At 40.6% G+C, this 19,970-nt stretch overlaps 1 protein-coding gene across 3 annotated transcripts in view; it reads left to right on the top strand.

Annotated features, from left to right (window-relative positions):
• The window catches only part of ITGB6 (integrin subunit beta 6), a 144,641-nt gene that overhangs the window by 66,363 nt on the left and 58,308 nt on the right, over positions 1-19,970 (top strand). For all 3 annotated transcript variants that reach the window (XM_067741757.1, XM_067741758.1, XM_067741760.1), the window contains 3 exons: positions 345-510; positions 1,770-1,931; positions 5,014-5,109. In XM_067741757.1, the coding sequence (XP_067597858.1) occupies positions 345-510; positions 1,770-1,931; positions 5,014-5,109 (424 nt within the window). The remainder of the gene's footprint in view (positions 1-344; positions 511-1,769; positions 1,932-5,013; positions 5,110-19,970) is intronic.

The following is a 19,970-nucleotide window of genomic DNA, read 5'->3' on the forward strand; positions in this document are numbered from 1 at the left end:
GGTTGAGAGGCAATAGAAGGTAGTGATTACACACACACACACACACACACACACACACACACACAAACACACACGGGGAGTCTGATCACCTGATTATCTGTTTTCTGTGTCTGAACCAATGCAAGACACACAGCAAGCTCTAAGTGTTAGCTAATGTGGCCAATTTGGAAGGGCTGGGTGGGAGATGATGAAAACAACCTTAACAGTGAGACTCACAGCCAAGTTACGGAGTCGGGCACTTTAGAAAAATGCATCTTCATTGAAGGAAATGCTGTTAGGCTATTAAACCCATTCATTGTGTGTTGCATCATATTTCAAGAACATTTTACATCTTCCTTTTGCAGTAGTATTCCATACATTTGTTTACCTACATTTGGATTCAAGCACATTTTGCCGTTGACAAATGATGCAGAAAGATTCAATGAAATTGTGAAGAATCAGAAAATTTCTGCTAATATTGACACCCCAGAAGGTGGATTTGATGCAATTATGCAAGCTGCTGTATGTAAGGTATGCTGAGGGGAGCAGTGTTTCATTCTGTTGACACAAATTTCATCTCTTGTGAACAAATCTCCTTTGAAAAGCTTAGCTAACTTTATCTTTCCTTTAATCACCATATTTCTACAACAGATACTTAAAATTTTGTACATTTTTTAATTCCATCATGTTGAAATGGGGACAATTTTTTATGCCTAATATTCAAATAGTCTAATAACATTGTAGTACAGTTGGGAAAAATTGGTTAAAAGAATAGTCATGTATGATTAATTTTCAAAGATCCAAATCATATTCATTAGTTTTTGAATCAACCATGGTGAAAAAAAAGAAAAAAACAAAGACAGCAATTAACGAAAAAAAAGTAAAAATGCTCTGATTCAGAATAAACGTCTACATATGATCAGCTATCTATTGTTTCGAACAACAAAATAAGCATCAGAAGCCACAGTGTCTCTACAACAATGCAAGAGTACCTCTCCTCCTTGACAATCAAACTCATACCCATGGGAACGATTCCCCTGTCTTCAGATGACAGTCTTCATGGAAAATATCAGGAAACAGATAGGGCCGAAGGTCCTAGAATGTGGGAGGGCCAAAGAATTAAGGAAGGAAGGAAAAAGATAAGGTACCATGGGGCAGCTACGATGAGCTTCTGTCCAACTAGTTCCTTGACTAATCTTAATTAAAGGGGAGAGCTCTGCAAAGAGACAGAAAACAGACCATCTTAATTAACAGTACTCTGCAGTCATACTTTGATAAGCAGTTTTTATCCTTGTATTATGTTTAGAATTTTTGGATGATATCAGTAGAAAGAGAAATAGGTGCCTACAGGTTGGGTGAAATTTTAATAAAACAGGCTTACTTCGGGTCCATTCTGTATTGCATTCTTACTAGCTCTGCTTCAGCTTGGATTTGGGATAATCTATGACCTCCCTCACTCCCTTCTGTCATTTTTCTGGTAAATTGAAAACTGGACAGTAAAAATAATTAACTGTGTAAATGTCAAGATCAACTGGATACTGATTGTAGTGGAACCATTTTTTCTGAAGCATAAATCATCTGAAAATGTAATCCAGGATAAAACAAAGGTCACAGAATTTCATGTTTTTAATATGTTAATATTACCAACTCACAATAGATGAAACAGTCTAAAATAGATCGAGCAGCAATATATATTTTAATAATCTGAATGTGTCCAAGCATAACTGATCCACTCTCAATAAACATCCGCCCCTCTCCCATACAAGCTAAATGCTTCTCTCTCACTGCAGGAAAAAATTGGCTGGCGTAATGACTCCCTCCATCTCCTGGTCTTTGTGAGCGATGCCGATTCTCATTTTGGAATGGACAGCAAACTGGCAGGCATCGTCATTCCTAACGATGGGCTCTGTCACTTGGACAGCAAGAATGAATACTCCATGTCAACAGTCTTGGTGTGTAACCTATACTCTACACTGTTTTCAGGGCTACAAGTAGGCGAACGGAGCAACAATTGCTGTAATACATAGCAGAGTAACCCACCCTTGGTAGAAGCAGTGAACATTTTCTGATTTGAGATTAACACATTGGCCTTTCTCCATCCTCATCGCCCTTAGAGGTCCCCTCGAGAGCACAGATGGGTGGTGGCGATGTGGGATAAGTTCAGATTTGCTATAGTACGAATGATCCCAGAACCTCCCCAATTTTTCAAAGAGCCCGAGGCCAGCAAAATATAATACAGTCAGCTCATTCTGTTTGAACCATAGCCCTGGAAAGGAAGGCTCAGACCAGAACAGTAGTCACCTAGGAGTTGTTTCAAATGATGGTCCCAGAGTCATGCTGCCTCCATAATTCCATGTTTTCATGGACCCTGGGACTCCCTGGGAAACCACTAGTCAGGTGCTGCTCGGTTGGTGCTTATTAAATCTGGCTTATTTTCGTCATTTAAAAAATGCTCGTGACATTCAAAAAAAAGAAAAAACACTTGACTTTTGTAAAACAAGGTAAAAATTTCAGAGCTCTTTTGATGTACATGATCTCATTTGATCCTCACCAGAACCCTATGTGTCTAATTGTTTCCCTTGAACAGAACGTGAGGCTGCCACGCTGGTGCATGTGTCCTTCCCTCTGTCTGCAATGCCCTTTCCTCCAAGGCTGCTGAGAAACTCTTACTGATCTTTTAAAACCCAGCTCGATCATGACTGCTCCGGGGACGGGGAGGACCCTGTCTGACCTCCACTGGGCCCCAAAGCGATCATCTCTCCCCTGGCTTTTATACATAGATGGCTTCTTGGCCATTGCCATATGAAAATGTGCTTGTTGGTTTCTGTCTGTCTTTAACATACATCCTCAGTACCAGAACTGGTTTATTATCTCTATTTGCTGACAGCACAGTGCCTGGAGCACACTAAAAATAGAATTGAATTATGAAGCAGAAACCTGGAAAGGTCATATTATCCCCATTTAACACTTGGGGAAAAAATGGTACAGAGAATTTAAGTGACTTTTGAAAATGACAATGCTGTAGAAGTGTGTGTAGGTGAGAGAAAGAAAGAGGGAAGAGAACCCAGGATTCTGATATCAGATTGGAAAAACTATCCTCTAAAAAGAAAAGACTTTAGTGAGATAATGTACAGAAACGCTTACTACAGCGTTGGCTATTAGTTTTAAAAATCTAATGGTTCATGAATTATCTGCTATCATTTCTTGACCTAAATTTCTAAACTTCAACATGGCTGTTTCTACCTAACTTTTGATCAATAGTGTTCACCAAATTTATATATTTTTAATTGTATCGGTTGTCCTTCCATATTAAAGGATTAGTGAGGGTAGCCACATTTTGTCTTTTAGCCAATGAGGGGTAATAAACCGTGAGAAGTGGATCCCTTTTTTGTTACTTTTTTCTTGCAACTATTCAAATGCCCCATAATAGACATCTCAGAAAAAAGCAAGATCACAGAAGCAAATACTGCCTGTTGCCTAATATGACCTTCTCCTGTAATACACGTTCAAGTGATTCTTATTAAGTTGCTACAATGCACAGAGCCGTGGGCTATTTCCCTGCCTGCAACATAGCCCCCGGGTCCTCTGAGCACTTTCTATGCTCTCAACACTGGGCCAGGCTCCTGGGGCCGCAAAATAACAGGACATGATCCCTGGCCTTGAGGAACTTAGAATATAATTGTGGGAATTAAACCAAAAGATCTGGATCAAATAGAAAACCATATTCACCCGCCTATGGAGGGCTACGTGGTACCATCCTGGCTACACAGGCACAGCAGTTGAAAGTTTGGAGAACATCTGGAGATAAGTAGGGACCAGCGTTGGAGGACCTCAGGCTTAAGGTTGAAGGATACTTAATATTTGGGCAATTGAAACACAGAAACTGAGAATGTCAGACTCAGAAAGCTTTATAGATAGTACCTGGATTCTGCTAATATCCACTAATAAAAATCCAAATGGGATAGAAAGCACGCATTACACAGCCAGATTTGCAGTTGGGTAACTGACCTGAGTATCTTAGGCAAAACTATACTTTTCCCTCAACTTTAATTTTGTGGCTGAAGACAAAAATATTCCGGAAGCGCTGAGAATATATGAACACACCACATTCGTGTGCAAGAAGGCTTATTCGTCAGTGTTCCTGCACTTTGGCTTACTGCAGTCATAAGCAACATGGTATTCTTAGTTCCCTTGTTTGCAGGCCACTCTCTCATTTGAGGGTTTTTTTACACATTATTCACATTTGGAGTCATACGCCAGGCAAATGTGCTCCAGGTTTTCCAGGCTTGGAAAGTAAAGGTCATCTGCAAATATGATAATTAATGACTTTATATTTTAAAGTACTTGTATCACTCAGGAATGAATGTATCAATGGAACAGAAGTAAATTGAATACAATGGCTTTTCAATTGCCCTGTAAAAATATTGCAGCATCCCATAAAACCAATTCGTGACATCAAAAAGGCAGTAAGACCAAATTGGAGAACTGGTACAGGAATATCTCAAGTCAGAGGGATTTAGGAGTGGCAGTGTGTGCTTCCTCAGCAGGTTGGTCCTTCCGCAACCCTCATCCCGCCCCATCCAATTCCAGTCAGAGTTTCAGAGCTGCAAGAGTCACCTCCCTCACCTTCATCATAGTCATGGTCCCTCTCTCAATTCTAACATTCCCTCCAATATTTACCTGCAGGCAAGTGGCACTTAGAAAAAGACATGTATCTCTACCCTTGAAAAGATGACACACTGTAAGTCTTTAGATAAATTTAGTGATCTCCTTGGAAGTGACAGATCATAATACACCACGTTGACAGGCACCGACTCTAAGGAATTAAATCAACTTACAATAGCTAGGAAACAATTACTAAACCAATTAAGAAAATAATGCTAATTGTGTATTTGTTTACTTGGAGTGATAGACACAGTAATGCCTGTGAGAATTGAAAATGCCAAACTCAGTAAGATATCTTTGAAAGAGATATTCCTTTATTTTACATATTTTTGTTAAGAAGATACTTAAAATCTTTGTGTTCAATTTTAGGAATATCCAACAATTGGACAACTCATTGATAAACTGGTGCAAAATAACGTATTATTGATCTTTGCTGTAACCCAAGAACAAGTTCATTTGTATGAGGTAAGCAAACATGATTTGGGAAATTCCTTCAGGGAGATTATTGGACATGAAACTTTAACTCTGAATTTAATACATGGGAGGCCAATAGGTAATCATTAACACGTACCAGATATACTGGACACTGGCAAAGTGGATTCAGTTACTGTTTGCAATTCAAATTATAAACACAGAGGTGCAGCAGAGAGTGGAGGACAGATATGGTGGGATAAGGAAGAAACAGTTATGGAAATGAAAAGTTGGAAGAGAGTCCCAATAAACACAGGACCACCTATCTAATGGAAAATCAATCTATCTTCCCTTGAGCTCTTTCATCTGATAAGGAGAGTTAACAGTGAGCAGAGAAAATTATGAGAATGGGAGGAGACTTGACTTAAATCTCTGACATTTGCAAATTCGATACATAGAAAATACACAAGTAGAGATACAACTCAAACTATTGAGAAGTGAAAAGTTGAAAGAAAAAAATTTGTTAAACGCTGGGCCAAAAGATAATTTCTCCCTTAAAGTAGTTGGATTTGCAGTTCAGGTTTTTGAATGGAAGCACGAATGGCAGAAAGGAAATTGTTTTGTTAGATGAAAAAAATGTTCATAAATCACTGCATACACAGTAAAACACATATTACAAGTGCAAAAGTTTTCTGTGGCTTCTTTCCAGCCTCAGAAAAACAATATGTCAAAATGCCATGCATTGGGGTACTAGCAAATGATCTATTACTCCTCATGGGCAGTTTCACAGAGGAGGAATCTCCAGCCTGAGTCCTAGAAAATGTTGAGAAAATATGTGTCCGTTAAATCGTCTGTACCTTCTATGCAGAAGCTTCAAATACTCCTAAATTCAAAGTCGGGTCTCCCATTCCTTTTGAAAGGACCTCTTAACTCGCTTGGTGAATTTACAGAGCTCAGGAAACACTGAGATTATTTCACAGAAGGCTTTGATTAAATGCCACTCACTGCTCAGGACGGTACAATCCATGAACTTGCATCAAGTTCTGTAGAAAGGATCCAGGAGGAGATCCTATCTTGCATTTTTAATGAGAGGAGGGTATTGTACTCCAGGTGAGACTGCCTTCTGCTGAAAACGAAGGAAGTCCCTTGCAATCTAGCTACATACTCGAGGGCTTTGTTCTACTCAGAGACCATGTGGGTTCACCTGATCTAGGCATTTTCTTAAGGCTTTTTAGTATGTGATACTCGTTTCCAGTGGTTTTAAGTAGTAGAGTTGCAGTAAAGATTTTTTAAAAGTACCCCAAATACAATAGTGAGTCTATTCTGCCTTTGATTCGTAAGGCTAGAGTGAGAGGACCCTGGGGGTCACCACACCTCCTCCAAAGCAAGGCTCCTTGTTTAGGTAGGGGAGGAGAAGTTGCACAAAGTTTTCTTAAAAGAGGGATCTGGGAAACACGATTGATGACCACGAATAGAGACACCCATAACTCACTTTGGTAATAGTCTTTAAGACACAACTCATTCAAATGCCTCCTCAAAATTGCTATTAAAAAGACAGAGCAAGGTGAAAAATAGCTCTGTGGCAAAACAGAATCTGTCAGATTTAAACAGGTTGCATCCACGGTTCCCTGTTGCAAAGGAAATGATCATTTCCAAGGAAAACACCAGATTAGAGCCTGCCTCTAACGTAACAGCAGGACATTTATTTTGCCTGCCTACTAATCTCATTAGGAGGTGAATTTATGTTCCGTTGTGACCTGTGGTTTTACCATCTAGGCTCCACTAAATTCAAAGGGACATTTGCAGGGAGCCATGCAGTGGACCAGGCCAGCAGCCCGCTCTGTGACTCTGATCCTTTCATTATTTTATTTTCATTCTGATGGACTCATCATTTCCTCTGCATTAGTGGGAGTAGACGGCAGCCTGGTCTAAAGATAATGACAGCAGCATTGCACTTCCCTGAAGGTTTTGCACAGCATGAAAATGCTGGTTTCTTGTTTTATTGATAATGGAAACTGAAAATAGACCAGTAATGGCTTGGGTTGCCTTTCCATTTAAATCTCTTAGAAGGAGCCCTATGTGTGCAGGAGCCCTATGTGACCTGATGTTTGGATAGCTGTGATAGAGGCAGCATAACGACCAAAGAATCACTGAAAAATAAAACCAGTGATAGGATAAATAAAGCAACTAAGTGGTTGGATCTAATGGAAATTCCAGGAGGCAAACTGTTTGCCCCAGTTCTGTGTTAAGCACAGTTATGTACACACACCCGGGACAGGAGCTAGGTCAGGTTCAATGGTGCCCATCTTGCAGCAAATAAAGAGTTATGTTGCCCGTTCATGGAACGCAAGAAAAAATGACTATTTTTTAAAATAATTTTGGTAAGATGCCTTGGACTGCCCAGGTGTGTATGTTGCCGTACTTTGTGGTAACAGAGATGAACAAACAATGGAAAGGCTACAGTGAGCAGTTTTGCCTCCTGTTCATTATGACTGCAGTGTGTGCCCCAGACTCCAGCAAACAGATGATTTTGAACAAACTTATTATCATGGATAGTTTCCTGTTTGTCCAATTACAGGGTTCAAAAGATAATGATAGATAATAGACTGAGTAGTAGGTAGTATATTACATTCAACTGCTAAATACCATTTTGAATCAGGATTCAATTACCCAAGCTTTAAAAAAAATTTTTTTTATCTCCTCTGCTGTTTTCAAATATTTACTGTTAATTTACATCAATTTAGTATCAGGCTACTAAGCCCCAACTGTCTAATTTGACTAGTCTTTCCTTGCTAATGAGAGACTGAGAGAAAAGCAATTAAATTAGCATTTTTTACTACATTGTCAAATCCTGTTATTAATCACCTGGGATTATTTGCAAGACTTTAAAATATCCCATTATCTTTCAAAATGTCTACCTCTGGCTGGAAAAGATGAGTTTTATGACGTTAATTGTTATTGTATATATATGTAATAATAATTGTATGACCTGGTGTTTATGATGTAATGTTGAAACACCACTTAGAAAGTAAACAAGATGTATTGGTAAAAGACACTTCACTAACATCTGTGGCCACTAATTGATGTCCCTGTGGTTATTAGGACAGAATGATGGGTCTAAAGCATGGGGACAGGGGCCCAAGCAGGTTGTTCTACCAACAAAAAGGCCCTCCCCTCTGGAGGTAAAAAATCTTCTATTATTAACTCTGTAAAGAGCATGGTGGGTCTCGCTCATCTTTCTGTTTAGGCCAATTCTCAATACAAAGTAGATTCTCAGTAAGTATTTGTTGAATGAATTAAAAAACAAAAAACTGCAATGCAAGCACTTCATTTTTTCTCAAATGGGCTTAAAGTTTCTAAATAGAGATTTGGAGTTTTGTGTGACAAATGCCTGTCAAGGTCAAGGGAGCCCATGTCCAAGAGCAGGTGGGGGAGCCTGACCTACCATTATGGTCTCCTGCAGCCTTGGCTGTTTCTTCTGCACTTGAATCCAGTTGGCACTAGAGAGGAAAGGAACACTCTGCCATCAGCCTTGGGATCACCCTGTTGGATAAGCTCCAGAGCCTTCTTCCTAGTCTGTAAAAGGAAAACCCGAGTGATTAACCACTTGACGGTCATTAATCCAAAAACAAAGGCTGCTGCAATATGCTATGAGCCTGATGTTTCAGAAGTGTGGCTTCTGAAATTGTCTACCATATACAAGTTTCAATTTTTCAGGAATCAAAAACCCAGTTTTTATTTCACCCTTTCTTTCCTTTTTCTCCTCATCTTTTGAGCTTTTCACCATAGCAAGGGAACTGAAAGGAGGCAGAGAAATTAGGGAGGAAGATAAAACAATAATTGGACCCTTTTGCTATTTGTAGCCTGTTCTATTATTGTTTTGCTTTATAATGTTTACTGTTGGAAAAGACCAAAACAATTTTTTCCAGTGAGAATCCCTTTATCTCTCGGTCGGTTTTTACTGAATAAAAGGACTGGAGTGGATGATCTCCAGCTTTGGTAGTCAATGATTCTGGACCTGGAGGGGGCGCAAATCACCATAAATTCCAATGATTTACACACGGATAAAGTATAGTTAGCTGTAATATAGCTAATTTTAGGGCACGGTCTAAAAAGTTGTTCTTTATCTATGAACTCCACCCTGTAATTATGGGAATTCCAAATTTATGCTTTTAATGAAAATAAAATCATGTAGGAATTAAAAAGAGAACTTCTGGATTACGAGGAACGTCCATGGAGTTAATAAATTGCTCTCAATTCAAGTGTAATGGAAAAGGATTTTGATTTCTCTTTATTCGCTGGTATCTGAGAATAAAGACCAAGGAGAGCCAGCTGCCTGCACTTTCCTCATTAATAAAAACACCTCTCAGAGAGGGAGATTTTGGAAAAAACAAACTCGTGTCCTCAGATTATCAGGGCAAAGTGGTTGGAAGTATTTTCCAGACTAATTAATAAACCATAAACACGAAAAATCATCAGTAGTTACCCCTTAGGTTACACAGAGTACTTTTCTTCTAAAGAACACAAGGACTCATCATCCAGAAAATAAGCACACAGAAAAAAAGATACAAATTTATAGTCAGGGTCTTAATGAGATGCCTTCTTAGGCCAACCCATGTAGAAATATAAAATGAGATTTCAGCAATACTAGGCCTAAATATTTCAAGATTTACAAAATACCCAGAATGTCTAACATCATTAGAACCAGGGTGCTATTGACCATAGTCTTCATTCATTCATTCATTTATCAAACATCCATGAGCCAGGCCAGGGTTGGTGACTAGAGAGAAGAAGACACAGTGTCTGCCTCAAGAGCATTAGCAGACTTGTAAGCCAATGATTTACCTAAAGGTTATGTTCTGGAGACCCCAAGGCAGAGTTTTCCTGAGGGGCCAGAGTTTTCACATCTGTCAATGTTTTTACTCTTTTCTATTCACCATTTTTATTAGAAGGGGCAGCAAATTAATTGGGAATCTTAAAACTACCTTCGATGCTGAGGGTATCCCAGTGCTGGCCCTTCACTTTATAGAGGTGGAAACTGAGGGCCAGAGAGAATCAGCAACTATGACCATGAGAATAATAGGGAAGGTTTGCTGAGGGCTTATTAGGTGGCAGCTGGGGTTAACTATTTTAACTCACTTTATCTTTTAATCTCGTTTTTAGCACCCCCAAAAATCCAAAAGCAAGTTGCATGTGAGAGCCAGGATTTGAGCCCAGACAGTTTGAGTCAACAGCCCCAAACAGTGAGTTGAGTCACAACTGAACTTGAGTTTCTGCAGTGAAAGAGCAGGCCCATTCCTAACCATTAGGCCAACAGAGAAGCAGCCTTTTCACAAAGTAACCGGCTTTTGAAAGTCACTGAACAGTAAGAGCACAGAGCCCACGGGAGCAGCAGAGCATTCCCTGCAAACGGCAGAGTCCTTCAAGGCCAGTAAACACTGGATTTTACTTACTCTTGCTGTTAACTTAGACAAATAGAGCCATCCGAATATGTGTGGACTTGAAAAGAGACACATCTGGATTCTGCCTTGTGTGATATTTAAGCCCTGAGCGGTAAGAACGGGTCCCACAGTTAGGTAGCTTATGCCATTGGCCAACCCACCAAAAATAGCTAGTCTCTAAGGTGACCGCTCTCGAGGTTTCGGCCAAAGGGGGAATAGGGGACACACGGTCTGACACAGGCTGTAGGCCTCTTATGATGATACCATTCAAGCACATGGAAAAATAGAGTAACGCAATGAACACCCACGTACCTCCTGCCCAGTTTTCTCCAATCTTAACACTTTGCTACTATATTTGCTTCCGATATTTTACAGAAATAAAACATTTCAGATCCAGTTGCCTGCTGTGTAACTGCCCACCTCCCTCTTTCCTTCCATAGAAGTAACCAGTATCCTGAACTTAGTGTTTATCATTCCCATGTTTATCATGTGAAGCATTAAAACATATGTCTACCCATAACTAATTACGTAGTTTGGGCTCACAAGTTTAATTTCATGCTGTATGTATTATTTCCATAGTTTGCTTTTGGACTCAATGTTATGTTTTGGGTTTTTTTTTTTAAATGATGGTAAAATATACCCAACATAAAATTTACCATTTTATAGGTTAAGCATATAGTTCTGTGGCATTAAGTACATTCACATTGTGGTGCTCAAAGTTGCGTTTTTGAGGCTTATCCGTGGAAACACTTAGAGCTCTTGTTTACTCTGTTCCACTGCTATACATATTTCATTACGTGTATTTACTGTAGCATGTTCATTTGTACCTGAGGGCTTCAGATCATTTCCAATCCTGCAGCATTACAATTGTTGCAGCCATGCACATCCTTGCAGGCATGTTCTCTGTTGAGGATCCATGTCTGGAAGTGAAGCCCCTGGGTCACAGGGGAGTGGCATCCTCAACCCCCCTGGGTGTATCCAAGTTGCTTTCCAAAGTGGTTGTATCACTTAGTTACTCTCCTACCAAAAACATGGGACTGTTGAAAAAAAAAACCCAAAAAACAAAAAAGAAAAACCACACATTAAATTACTCTTTTTCTGATGATAAAATTAATACATTATTTTAAAAAAAAGAGGGAGATACAGAAAAGCACAATGAAGAAAATAAAGATCACTCATAAACTCACTACTTAGGCACAGCTAACCATTCTTGACATTTTAGAATGTCTTCTCTTTTGTTTTTACGTGCATTTACATGTTTTAACATAATTGGTATCAGATTGTACATATTAAGTATGTTCAAATTTTTGGAATGTGTTTATATATTTACAGTCTTAAAAAGGCATAAAAATTAAGTTGCACTTAGTTATATGTCGAACAACCACTTTCATTAATAAGAATAGCATTAGATGAAATCAGGGTCATTCTGCAGAATTCTGAATCTGTGGTTGCCAGACTTAGAGGGTGTGTGTTTTAAAATAAAAGCAAACTTGCTGCCCACCCCTAGCAGCCCCAGAACATCTAGAATTACTACACCTTTACCTACCAGGTCACGTTTTTACATATTCCAATGATACTTGGTTACTTTTTTATACATTCATGCAACATGTTTAATAGGACCAACAAATTATTTCTAGTAACCCCTTTTCTTATCCCTGAAAGTGCCCTACTGGTGAGGACTCTGACATCTGTGAACAAACTCAGCTCCTTCAAAGGCTCTTCTCCATGCTGCAAAGTGCTCAAAGCTGTGTACCTACACTTCCCTTCCTAGGAGGGTCCACAGTGTGAGGGGACTCAGTTACCTATCTATCCCCAGAAGCCTTTCCTATGGCCGCAGGTGGCCACTCTCTATCTGTGAGGCTGGACCAAATTACAGCTATGATTAAAGGAAGCTCACCCCTTCTTGGACCAGCATGCAGAGTTTAACTGTACCTATGCATTCTCCACACGGCACAGCCTTTCACACAATTACAGAGGACATCAAGGCACAAGGGACAAGTTAAACTGACAGCTCCCAAACATAAGAGAAATTTGAGAGTATTATATGTTTTAACTTTATGGCTCATTATCTGAAAGAGCTCAAACTAGGCTACAGCGGGGCCACTGTTAGTTACAACATTGTTCAGTATCTTGTTGCCCTTACGGTCTTGAATCTTCAAAAAGTAATCAGAAAATTTTTGAAACAGAAAATTTTGTTGAGCTTGAACAATTTGGGCACATTTTATTCACTAATTCAGGGGTTGGCATACTTCTTCTATAGGGTTGCCAGATTTAGCACATAAAACTACAGGATGTCCAATTAAATTTGAATTTCTAAACAGCAAATAATTTTTTATGTTTTAGTATGTTCATGCAATATTTGGGCCACATACTAAAAGCTTTGAAAGAATTACTAAGAAAAATGGAACAGAGAGTACAGCAATGGGGAATAATGGAAGAGGAGAGTGTAAGACCTTACTTCCATAGGATCTTCAGGGAAGACCCTTTTTAAGAAGTGATGAATAAAGCAGCAACCTGAAGGTTAAGAGCAGTCAAGAGGAGAAGGAGTGTGCAAAGGCCCTGAGGTAGCAAAGTACTCAGTGCTCAGTGTGTTTGACAAACTGAAAAGAGGTTTGTCAGCCTGATGTGAGCTGGCGTAGAAGGGGATGGAGTGGGAAATGTAGGCTAAAACAAGACCCCCCGGTCTTAGTGCTATTCCATGGATAGAAGGCATTCAAAACCACCACTTTTGTTGTTGAGTAGAAAATAGATGTCACAGGTGTATGACAAACTGAGGACCCCATATGGGTTACAGGTGTATAGTTTTAAAAACATAACACCTTTATTTTCCAAATTGCCAGAGCTATTCCTGGAAGCATCCTCTTGACAACAAGAATGGTGTGGACCAGACATTCTTAAACTTTGGCGCTCATTAGAATCATCTAAGAAGCTTTCTAAAAAATCCAAGGCCCAGGTCACACCCTGATCCAATTAAATCAGTATCTCGGGGGCTGAGACCCAGGCATCAGTATTTCTAAAAATCTCCCTTGGTGTCTCCAAGCACCCAGGGAGGCTGTTAAAATATAGACTCTGATTTAGGAGGTCTGGGCTGAGGCCTGAGATTTTGCATTTTTTTCTTTTCTTTTTTTTTTATTGAGGTATAATTGACATATAACATTATGTTCGTTTTGTCTGTACAACATAACAATTCAATATTTGTATACACAGCCCAAAGAGATCACCACAATAAGTCTAGTTACCGCCTGGCATCACACTGTTGCAACATTTTTTTCTTGTGATGGGAACTTTTAAGATTTACTATCTTAGCAACTTTCAAATATGCAATACAGTATTATTAACTATAGTTACCATGCTGTACATTACGTCCCATGACTTATTTTATAACTGAAAGTTTATACCTTTGGATTCCTTCACTCATGTCACTCCCACTTCCTGCCCCCACCCTCACCTCCCCACCCCTGGCAACCACCAATCTGTTCCCTGAATCTATGAACTTGGCTTTTTTGTTTGTTTATTTTGTTCTGATTTGATTAGTTTTGTTTGTTTTTAGATTCCATGTGTAAGTGAAATCATATGGTATTTGTCTTTCTCTGTCTGACTTGTTTAACTTAGCATAATGCCCTCAAGGTCCATTCTTGTAGCAAATGGCAAGATTCCTTTCATTTTCATCACTGAGTAATATTCCATTGTATATGTATACAATGTCTTCTTTATCCATTCAGCCATTGATGGGCCCTTAGGTTGCTTCCATATCTTGGCTATTTGTAATAATGCGGCAATGAAAATGGAGTGCATGTATCTTTTCAAATTAGTGTTTTCATTTTCTTTGGATAAATACCCAGAAGTGGAATTGCTGGATCATATGATAGAAATAAACCTACTCATGTGTGGTCAATCAATCTATAATGAAGGAGGCAAGAATATACAATGGGAAAAGGACCATCTCTTCAATAAACGGTGCTGGGAAAACTGGACATCCACGTGTGAAAGGATGAAACTAGACCACTATCTTCCACAATACACAAAAATTAACTCAAAATGGATTAAAGACTTAAATGTAAAACCTAAGACTATAAAACTCCTAGAAGAAAACATAGGTGGTAAGCTCCTCTTGACATCAGTCTTGGCAGTAATTGTTTGGATCTGACTCCAAAGGCAAAGGCAAAGTCAACAAAAGTTAAACTGAATAAGTGGGACTACATCAAACTAAAACACCTCTGCACAGCAAGGGAAACCATCAACAAAATGAAAAGGCAACCAAAGAATAGGAGAAAATATTTGCAACCCGATAAAGGGTTAATAACCAAAATATACAAAAAATTATACAATTCAATAGTTTTAAAAACATCTGATTTTAAAATGGACAGGGGGCTTCCCTGGTGGCGCAGTAGTTGAGAATCTGCCTGCCAATGGAGGGGACATGGGTTCGTGCCCCAGTCCGGGAAGATCCCACATGCCGCGGAGCGGCTGGGCCCATGAGCCATGGCCGCTGAGCCTGCGCGTCCGGAGCCTGTGCTCCGCAACGGGAGAGGCCACAACAGTGAGAGGCCCGCGTACCACAAAAAAAAAAAAAAAAAAAAGGCAGGGTAATCTTATTAAGAGACGATCTGAAGTATCTTCAGGAACAAATACTCAGTGTAGACCCTTTGTTCTCAGCCTCCATTCTCCAGTGCCTCTCTGTGCAATTGTTTGTCTCAGAACAGTCACGCACGGTGGGCCATTTGTCTTCCCTTATCGCACTGTGACTGCTGCCGAGCACTCGTTCAGCTGTGCGCTGCAGCTTCTCGGCTGACAAGATAATTACATTCCAGGGCAGACTGGGAGAAAGACAGGGAGTGCTCAAGAGTTCCGAAGCCGACTACCTAGTCATCGCTGGTACAGACTTCAAGATCAAGCACCTGATCTAATTAGCACACCCCCATCGCTGCCGGTCTGACTGTGGAATGCTGACAATTAAAAGCCTGAAGGCAAAGCCGATATCAGGCAACCCAGAGACAGACATTCACGCTATCTAGTGCCAGAAACAATTACATATTCTTTTTGGAATCTTGGGAGTCCTAGTAACACAGTCAAGCCTGGGGGTAAACTTTTGCATAATATCGGGGGCCCTGCGTTTACCGATAATGAACAGGAGAATAAAACCTCACAAAAATGAAAGACCTCACGGGAAGAAAGCCTACTGATTACCTTCAGAAGGACTTATTTCAGCCAACCCAGCCGGCCCCCAGCTCTGGAAGAAGCACACTTCCTGACAAAAGCGGGCTTTCACCTGCAAAGAGCTGTTTTACTTTGACCAGATAAAAAGTACAGTACAGTCCCCCAGGAAAAAAAAAATGTTTTTGCCTCTATGGTTTCACGACTTCTTACGTTTCTTTCAAGATGTAGCCTTTCAATGTGAAAGTGATTACGGACACAAAGCTTTTTCTTCCTTTCTTTTTGCTTTGAGTAGGAAAGTGTTCTATAATCTCTAAACCCCTATATATATATAAATACCAGGCATTATTACCTTAACTTTCCAATGAGACCCCCCCCCACCCCGCCATGGCTGTTGGCATTTGCACAGTGAGCACGTAGAGCCCAGTGAGTGCTTGCTTTAAAGTCAAGACCTGTTTCTACCACTTATTAGCCCTGTGACCAGGCAAGGTACTCACTTTTCCAGGTAAAACGAAGGCTTAAAATCTTTAAAGGTTAGGGACTTCCCTGGTGGCACAGTGGTTAAGAATCCGCCTGCCAATGCAGGGGACACCGGTTCGAGCCCTGGTCCGGGAAGATCCCACATGCCGCAGAGCAACTAAGCCCGTGCATCACAACTACTGAGCCTGCGCTCTACAGCTACTGAAGCCCGTGCACCTAGAGCCTGTGCTCCGTAACAAGAGAAGTCACCACAATGAGAAGTCTGCACACAGCAACGAAGAGTAGCCCCCGCTCATCACAACTAGAGAAAAGCCTGCGTGCAGCAACGAAGACCCAATGCAGCCAAAAATAAGTAGAATAAATAAATCAAAAACTATATATCGGGCTTCCCTGGTGGTGCAGTGGTTGAGAGTCCGCCTGCCGATGCAGGGGACGCGGGTTCGTGCCCCGGTCCGGGAAGATCCCACATGCCCGCGGAGCGACTGGGCCCGTGAGCCATGGCCGCTGAGCCTGCGCGTCCGGAGCCTGTGCTTCGCAGCGGGAGAGGCCACAACAGTAAGAGGCCCGCGTACCACAAAAAAAAAAAAAAAAAAAAAAAAAAAAAATTTAGCAAAAAAATATTTAGTAAGTATAGTTAAAGAACAAGAACAGTGACGTTGGTTAATCATATAATGTTGAAAATAAACGGCGCTAAGCATAAAATCCCTCCACATCAGTGAGGCTCCATAGAAAGAGTTAAGCAAGCACAAAGCCTAAAGAGAAGAAGCAGGTTGCTCTAAATATTTGGTTTTACAAATTCTTTATTAAAATGCTACTAGCAGATATGCGGCCAGTTGACTTCCGACTTCCCCCCCTCTGACGAGGCACATGAGAAGTGTGGTCTGTGTAAAATGGTGGCTGACAGGTCTGAGGTGGCGAGGAACCCATGATGCTATAGCAGAAATGTCACCAGAGGAGGACATGAGGGCACGTTCGAGTCACCATCCAAGGCAAAAACCGAATCACAATGCCCAGCAAGGATACAGCCAATAATAAACTGTATCCCAGAACAGAGCCAGACTCTGAACCTGGAGGTGAGAGTGAACCCAACAGGAAGTGCAGTCAAAGCAGGAATGAAGGCCCCATCGGCAGCTGTCTCTTCCATGGGGAGAACAGCAGTATAGCACCAAGAGCAGCCTAGAGGCTGCCAAGGTCCTCAACCTGAGTCTCTTTAAAGAGAAAACCAACCAACAGCCGGTCTACGGCTACCTGGGGCTGCAGGTATGTGGGGCTGCGGCTCCCCTGCCCTCAGCCCAGCAGGGGTGCACCCCTGATTTCTGGCAGCCGGACGCCCAGAGGCCCTGAACTTAGAGACGCTCTCTGAGAGGAACCTGAAATGTGCAGGTGTGAATCCAGGTACTATCTTCTGAAGCCCTCGACGCCTGCCCGCTAAATCGCGGCCTGTCCACTTCTGATCCTCTAGCCTTGACAAACAGGAGATTTCTAGGGAGCAAATGCAGACTGTTGGACAAATACAAAATCTTTTTTGAGGTTGGGGCAATGTGAACGAAAAACTAGGCCTTGATGAAAGAAGTTAAGGAAATGAAGGTGAACAGAAAAAGCCAAGCTTGCAAACACGAGTGAGAAAAGCAACCTCAGAAACTCCTGGGTGGCATGGTGGGGAGGAAAGGGAGAAAATCCATAATTAAGATAATCCATGGACAGAGAACAGGGAACGTAAGCCCAAGAAATTCAAGTCCAAGCATAGGAGTTTGCATTTCTACTCAGCTCATGCCACGTCGCGTCTTCAGAGTTCATCATTTCTAATACCCAAGAGTTCTCTTTTCCGGTCACACTGCTATAATTGATCACACCCAGGCATGCAAAATCATCCTTTTTCTAACATTAAACATGTTTAATCAGGACAATTTATAATAACACTTTAGGGCTTTAGTGACAGAAATGAATTTGACACATGATATTTACAGTAATCATAATACTACAAGATTTAAAGTGTAATGTTTTTACAGTGTTAGATCAAGAAGCCAAATTGTCCATGTTCTTAGTTAGTTATTTGCAGTGCTTTTGGGGGGAATCAGCATCCAGAAATTAATTAATAGTCTTCCTCTCCACAATGGTCAGTGTCATCCTGGGTACTTCTCCTACATGCCAACTCCTTTGTACCCTCACTCTGGTGACGATCAACAAATGTGATTAATGTTAAACCACTCGTCCTAGTAGCCAAATGTCACACCACATGCAGGATCGTAATTATGCTTTAGGAATTAGATGGATTTGGCTTTGTTAACCAAGAATGAACCCAGAATCTGGAGGCCCCTTGAACCATTGCATCTGGAAAATACCCATTATGTCTTGGCCTGGGGGATATCAGGACATTTTTCAAGGATAGCAGTTTCATGCAAAGCTAAGGACCTTGAAATTCCTTTTCAAAAGGCTCTAAACCTTTCTTTGTCAAACTCTAAAGTTTCCCTCTGCCTTCTCTTCTGGAACCAGTCAAATTTACACACATTCCAGCTCCACTTGAGTGAAATTCAAGTTCCCATTTAGGTATTTGCTGTTAACCACAGCTCTCACGCTTCATGGCCCTTTTGACATGTGTTTATTTGAAAAGTGAGTCGATGAACCAGTGCCTTCCTCGTATTTGACAAGTTCTATCTGACTTGGGGACCCACCTCAATAGGCAGTGACGGAGGGGCCCAAAGTAACGGGAGGGATGTTACCTGGATTATTATCCACAGCCCCTTCAATAATAAAACACAGTGTCAAGGCGGATGGACGACTGACACTTTTTTAACAGTTCAGCTTTCCAGCAACTTCAAACTTAAACACAATTATGAATGGTGAAATAAGTAGAACATTGCAAAACTCACAAATTAAAACCAAAGCCCATTTTTCCATAAATGAGGAGTAGAAGGTTTGGATTTGAGCCGGGTGCCCACCTCTTGCAAGTGCCCGGGACCTCCCAAAACATGTTGGTGTTCCCACATCACCCTGGCTTCATTTGTTCCTCCCTTGGGTTCCCCTTATCCTGATTTATTTACTTACTATCATGATTATTAATTCTGATTTAGTTTTGTGCATTTTCTAAACTACTTAAATCTTCTTTGGAATAAGATAGGATATCGTTATGCTTGAACTTTAGGAGATGCCCTAAATTCTTCACTCAAAGCTTAGTTTTCTTTTTTTGCCTACAACTGTGATAAATTCGGTCATCGGATTTCACAATACGTGGAAACTTTAGAAGAGAACAGCTGACAGAATGAGTGATCGTTTCTTCTTGATGTAGCACGGCATATTAAGCCTACTGAATTGATGTTGGTGAATGCAACAGCAAATGAATAAATGAGTGAATCGGTAGGCGAGTGATACCTTACAGCTTAACAAGAGAAGACAGAAACTAAAAACAAATAAATGAAACGAAGCATAGCAGTTGGGGTCCACTTGGTAACGATGTGATCTATCTGCAAATTCTACGGATAGAAGCCTTTGACGATTATAGAGTTATAGTTAATATTGATATGTATGACTATTTCTTCAAGGAAAAAGTCAAGGTATGCTTGAATGTCTTTATTTGTGAAGACAAGAATGTGTCCTGTACGTTTTCGAAAACTTTCTGTTTGAAAATAAAGTTTTAAAACATAAAACTTAAGGAAGGGGTAATTTTCAGCTGTCTAGAAATTTGCCTTCTTTGAAACGCTTCAGTCCTTGGCCATGTTTGGTACCTGAAGGGATGAGCTAATATTGTGAGTTCTCCTCTGGTAGGAACGACATCTCAGGGGAAGCAACATAGGTGGAGAATGCAGATAGTTTAAAGGTAGGTGCTGATTCACAGGGTCATGA

This window comes from Pseudorca crassidens, chromosome 6 (assembly GCF_039906515.1).
Source record: "Pseudorca crassidens isolate mPseCra1 chromosome 6, mPseCra1.hap1, whole genome shotgun sequence".
Lineage (NCBI taxonomy): Eukaryota > Metazoa > Chordata > Mammalia > Artiodactyla > Delphinidae > Pseudorca > Pseudorca crassidens.